The 6008-nt window shown below is 45.0% G+C and overlaps 1 protein-coding gene across 1 annotated transcript in view; it reads right to left on the bottom strand.

Annotated features, from left to right (window-relative positions):
- SMOX (spermine oxidase) overlaps positions 1-6008 on the bottom strand; it is a 24283-nt gene that overhangs the window by 17632 nt on the left and 643 nt on the right. The window contains exon 2 of the mRNA XM_008639868.2: positions 2302-2528. Within this exon, the coding sequence (XP_008638090.1) occupies positions 2302-2528 (227 nt within the window). The remainder of the gene's footprint in view (positions 1-2301; positions 2529-6008) is intronic.

Raw genomic sequence — 6008 nt, 5'->3', positions numbered from 1 at the left:
TGCTGTTCCTCCCCAGTATTCATTTCACCACCAGTTAAAGCAACACAACTTTGGGGGAAAAAAAAAAAAAAGATGAACATGCTAAAAAACCCCCAGGGAGTCACAGAATGGTTTGGGTTGGAAGGGACATTAAGGACAGTATTGTTCCAACCCCCTGCCATGGGCAGGGACACCTTCCATTAGACCAAATTGCTCCGCGCCACATCCAACCTGGCCTTGGACACTTCCAGGGATGGGACAGCCACAGCTTCTCTGAGCAGTCTGTGCCAGGGCCTCACCAGTCTCACAGTAATTCTGGGGAACTGGGCGACACGACAAAACACAAATCAGAAACATCCCTGCACTTTATGCAGAGGAACTTGTCTCCAGAGCCACACGCCCCTCCAGGGCACTTGTATTTCCTACACTCACTTTAACTGGGTACTTTCATGAGATCACATAGCTCGCCTAAATTCCCACTTCTCCTATGCAGAGCAGGGAATAAACCACAGCCAAATGTCTTAAATCAGTATAGATCCTCCAGCCTGGCACCCCAAAAGGGCTGGGACAAGCAGCTCAAGGAAACCATGAGCTGCCCCTGCAAGAAATTCCATCAGGCTCAGGAGGAAGGCAGAGAAAGCCCCTCCCAGCAGGAGCAATTAAGGGGCTGGCTGATGACCCCTGCTTGGTTCCAGCTATCCCTTACATATTTTTTATCGCCACGAGTGGCTGCAGACATTTTTACAGGCCATAAATGTGAAAGCCTTTTCTGTCTCCTAGCGATAAAGATATCCTGTGGTAATGATAAGCTAATTAGGTGTTGTGTAAAGAAGATTAACTTTTAATGTGCTGTTCTCTCGTGTCACTGGCTGCCCCTTTCTCTCCCCTTTAGAAAGGGTAGATTTACCAAATTAATCATTTCTAAAACACTGGTACCTTGTTATGGCCTTTATCTTACGGGGTTTATCTCAAAGCTAAGTGGCTCTCATCTTTGTATTCCCTTCTCATTTTGGAGTCTGCCCTCCCTTCGCTGGAGATTTTCCTATCATCTTCCAGACAGGATGATCACCGAGCCCTGCACGCAGTTTGGCAGCGTTCCATTTACATAAATAATGCTGCTCACTGCAGTATTTTCATTTACTCTTTCGAGCCCCAGTTGCTGTTAATCTTCCTCCACACACATCTCACCTGTCTTTTTCTCTGCCTGAAAAAATTCTCATTCTTTTTTAATCCAGCAGTATGAAAAATCATTCAGATGAATTATATCCACATGCACTTGTCCAAGACATTGTCCACAGGTTGCTAAATCCTTCCCACAATGAGGTTTCTTTGAAATTCCTACTACTCCTCTCTAAAACTGAAATGATTTTGTGCCATCCCATCACTGACTCCAGTTCAGAGACACAGGACAGTGCCAAAAATCTTTTCAAATGAAAAAAATTCCCCTTTACTGCTCCCCACGCAATTTTTGGTAATTCTTTACAGGCTACAGTGACTTTTCTAATGATCCCAGACATATTTTTAAACAAAGTATGCAAGAGTAACCTGAATCTAATGAGTGTTCAGCCAAGAGCCAAATACTGAAGTTCGCTGTTAGATGAAAATCTGAAGGTTTTAGGCATGGCTACAGCCTGATGAAAGTACTCATGTTTTGTTCCATTTTATACAACCCAGTGAGAGATCACATTACCTGGAGGGCCACACAGTCTGCACTGACCCTTCTAAATGTACTTCATAAGCAATATTAAAAAAATGTGGGGAATAATTATAATTAACTTTGGCAAGCAAAAGAGTTAAAATAACCTTAACTGAAGTTTGTGCTGGTCTGAACCTCCCAGAAAAGATGTTCCTTTCCTTCTGATGCAAGAAAACTTACAATTCCTACAACACTGCAGTGACTTTGGAACACTCCATGGTATTTATAACCAATAAAAAGTCACAGGGGTACAACATTTAGCTGGTTGTTGCTAAGATTTTGCCTTGTACTTTGTTTAGCAATTTGATCCCTCCACTACTCTTTTAATTAAGTAGCAACTTTCTCCAGCAAATTACTGGATCTCCCCAGAAATAGTTGCTGGAAGTGATTAAATGGATGACAAACATGGGAAGATTGTTCTTCCTCACCACAGAGAGTTAATCCCACATCAGGGGCAAATGGGGGGCAGTGAAGCAGATGACAGAAAACTTAGCGTTGATTTTTCTTTTGCAAAGAAATTAAAGACATCACTGTTTTTCAACCTTTATCCTGGAACGTTCTAACTGCCAAGGGGTCTCAGTGTTTCAGGCAAATCTACCACTTGACAAAGTAAGCTGGACACCAACCTCGTTGTATAAATCACTGAATTCTTCAACCACATCTTTCGGGATCCTCTGCCCGTTGTTGGTGAGGTGATAAGCCACCCCATTCTTGGAGTAAAGGCTGATGCGCCCAACGCTCCTCTCGCTGTCAGTGGTCTCCTCAAGCAAACCATTGTCTTCTGCTAGATGATAGACTGGGTTTCCATGTGAACCATGAATCCACGTAGCTCCCAGTTCAAAAGTGGCATGCCCTGCAGGAGAGGAAGCCAAGCAAACTGGTTATGGAAGCCTGTTCTCCTGACAGCTTCTCACGCTCAACCCTGAATAAAATGTGCAAAAGCAGAATTGCCCAAGGACAACACATGTTTGAACATCCCTTAAGGGAGTTTTCTCTGTTAGACACAATGCCAGCATTCTTCAGACTGGTCCTTTGGAATACAGGTTAGGATGGGATGTTGCAATAAAGATCCATCACAGTGACACACCTCTGATACTTAAGGAGAAATTCAGCCCTTCTCAGTTCCCAGTTCTTACCAGGGTTGTTGCCAGCAGGGAGATGTAGGAAATTTGGATAGCAACACTGGCCTGAATACTGAACCTGGTCCTGTGACTAAAAATGGTTGTTATTTACAAATACACCTCAGAGTAACTGCAATAAAACATGCACTTCCATTCCCCAGATGAGTAAAGAAGTTGTATATTATTTATGCCTTTGGAGATTTATATATCAGGTTCTTTTAAAAGACACACTGTCAGGCTAAACATCAAAAGCATTTTGTTTTCATCACCTGTACTCTCTGCTTGAAAAACACAAAGAGTCTGGTTAGCCCCACTCTCCCCATCCCTTAAAACTATCGGGATTTGCATCAGGGCTTTGTTCCCCCCAAATCCAGCACTGCCAGACTGGGCTGAGAGCACAGAGAGATGCTCAGCAGCAGAAAGAAGGTGCTAAAAATAAGCTTGGGTCATGTCTTCCCCCCACATTTTGACAGATTCTCAGAAGTCCCAAGCTGGTTTAAAGTCTGACAGAACTGGGCATCTCCCACCATCCCCGCAGCGGTGTGGGAATGCCTGATTAAGCGGGATAGTTAACAGGATTCTGCCTGATGAAGAAAGGACAGTGCAGTTCCCAGCTATCATTTACTGTTTAACATGTAAATGTATGCTCAGACAGAGAGGCACTGCAGCACTGAGCCGTGCTGCAGTCAGGTTTAAAGGGTGAAAGCTCCAAGGAATGCTGCTCCCCAGCTGAGCCCCTGCCTCTGAGGGAAGCTCCATGGATCTCATTTTCCAAGCAGCCCCTTTGTCAGTAAGAACCATGCTGACTGCCCTTCAAGACCTGCAATCCAGTACAAGGTTTCTACACCACAGCACCTGCTTCAGAGAGCAGCACCAACACACAAATGGGAATACTGCAGGTGCCACAGACTCCAACACATCCCCAGGGCACCCAGCCAGGTGGAAATGACCGAATGCTGGCAGCCAAAGCTGGAGAGCTCATCAATATTGCAGTGGCAGGCCCCCGGGTAATGCAATCCTCCTGCAACTCAGCCCACGCTTGCTCTCTGCTGCAAAACAATCCTGCTGGAGACACCTGCTCTTTGAAAGAAAACAATTTGCCAGCAGGTCCTGCTGCTGCCTTAGCGCTGGTAACGGTGATGATGTGTTCCAAGTTCTCCTGTCTTCCTATTTAGCTGTGTGGAACATAATCAAATACCAACAAATTAAAAACTAATTCTTGCCCGTAACACTCATGCTCACTATCACCACTACCAAGCAGATAAGCCAGTTCTTACCAGGTGTAAGTTAAATGATTAATTATTTTAAATTGTAAAATTAAATACAATCCTTTTAAACAGAGACAGCCAATTTACTTTCAGGGCCTTAAAGGATTTTCAGTTCAATATTAATCTACTTGGAATCAATCATCCAATACAATTTAAAAAAAACAGAGAAACACACAGATTGTGTTTCAAGTCTCCTGGATAGGGATGGCAACTTTCACATTTCCTTTTGCAGCCCTTCTTGGCCCTTTCTTGGGTATCCTATTCTGAAATAGCTGCAGTGGATACAAATGTGGATACAAATGTCATGTGCAGGAAACACACAGTGTACAAACACACAAACCCTCTGCCTCACCTGTGCTAGAACCAAACCTCTGAATACCCAAATTACTCCCCTGGGCTGAGAAGCAACAGTCTGTGCACTTGAGGGAAAATGCTGTCCCCTACAAGACAGAGTGGCTCAGTGAGGGGGAAGGATTCAGATATAATCCTGAGCAGGTGCCACCAGAACACAGAATGGTTTGGGGGTTGGAAGCAACCTTAAAGACCATCTCATTCCCACTCCCTGCCATGGGCAGGGACACCTTCCACTATCCCAGTGTGCTCCAAGCCCCATCCAACCTGGCCTTGGACACTTCCAGGGATCCAGGGGCAGCCACAGCTTCTCTGGGCAACCTGTGCCAGGGCCTCACCATCCTCACAGGGAAGAATTTCCTCCTAATTAGTAACTGCTGAAGATCTCAATCAGACCTTTAGTCAAGTGTGCAGACAGGGGAGAGGCCAGAGCCAGAACACAGACCCACCTTGGGAGAGAACTGCAGCCCACACCCACACAGGGCAACCTTGAGAGCTTGCAGAAGGTAAGAAAAGGCAGTTTGTAGTTTTAAAAAATTATTAAAATACTTAAAACTCTAGATGCCAGCCTCTGCTCTGCAAATAACAGTTACAAAATCTACAAACTCAGAGACCTCCTCCAGACTGAAACACCTGCTCTACTCTCCTGTTAATTAAGAGGTGTTAATGAGCAGGAGGTGGAATCCCAGCAAAGGCAAAGATGTGTGAAGGTGAGCAAAGATAAGAGAATCAGTCTCAACAGTAAAACACCAAAACTATTTCACAGGTGCACTGGCAGAATGATCTGTTGCTCCCTGAAGATTTCAGCTCTTTCACACTTCCCTCCTCTCACAGGCACGATCCAGGATATTTTTTAATACAGCGGATTGTGAGTAAAGGACACACTTCCCATCCTAACCTCTATGCCAAGTCCAGCAGAATGTAAAGTGCCCAACTCAAACCCCTGGAGACTGGAGTTTTCCGACTGCCTTTCCATTGGTTTCCCTTCTGCAAGTTCACAGGAGGCTGCTGTTTATTTACTGTGCTGAGTTCATCGAGTAGAACACAGTAAGTGATGTAAGCACCTAAGAAATAGAAAGAAAGCAGGGCAGCAAGAGGCCAAAGGTAACATCCAGAGTGGGATCAGAAACACAATCAGTTAATTGAAATCAGGAAAGCAATTCAGGAAAAGCAGAGAGCTTTATGCCCCTGCAGAGAAGAGACAGGCAACGTCCTTCTGGATACCAGGGAAAGCTTGACTCCTGTGCTGTGAAGGGCGATGTTTGTTCCAGGAGTTTTGCATGTAGAGATTTTAAAATTGACTGGGATTCAAATATCCAGAGTCTGCACCTTTATTACACCCAGAGAAAGGAAGCTGCAGAGGTAGGAAAGCTGCAAATCAGGATGAAGGGATACATTGAAGAGGTTTTCCCAGAAGCCTGATTCCCAGTGGGAGCGCCCTACACAGTAAATTAGTTCTAGGGAAATGAACGGGGCTGTTTGTGAAGCAGAACAGCTCGGGGTTTCCCCTTTCCAAGGGCTCTAAGACCTGAGAAACAGCCCTTCAACAGCCTGGAGATTTACTGGCTGATCCCGGGGACGAGGCAAGCCAGA

Source organism: Corvus brachyrhynchos, unplaced genomic scaffold (genome assembly GCF_000691975.1).
Source record: "Corvus brachyrhynchos isolate BGI_N302 unplaced genomic scaffold, ASM69197v1 scaffold166, whole genome shotgun sequence".
Taxonomy (NCBI): domain Eukaryota; kingdom Metazoa; phylum Chordata; class Aves; order Passeriformes; family Corvidae; genus Corvus; species Corvus brachyrhynchos.
Note: the sequence above shows the minus strand (reverse complement) of the source record. Positions and strands in the feature narration are given on the sequence as shown.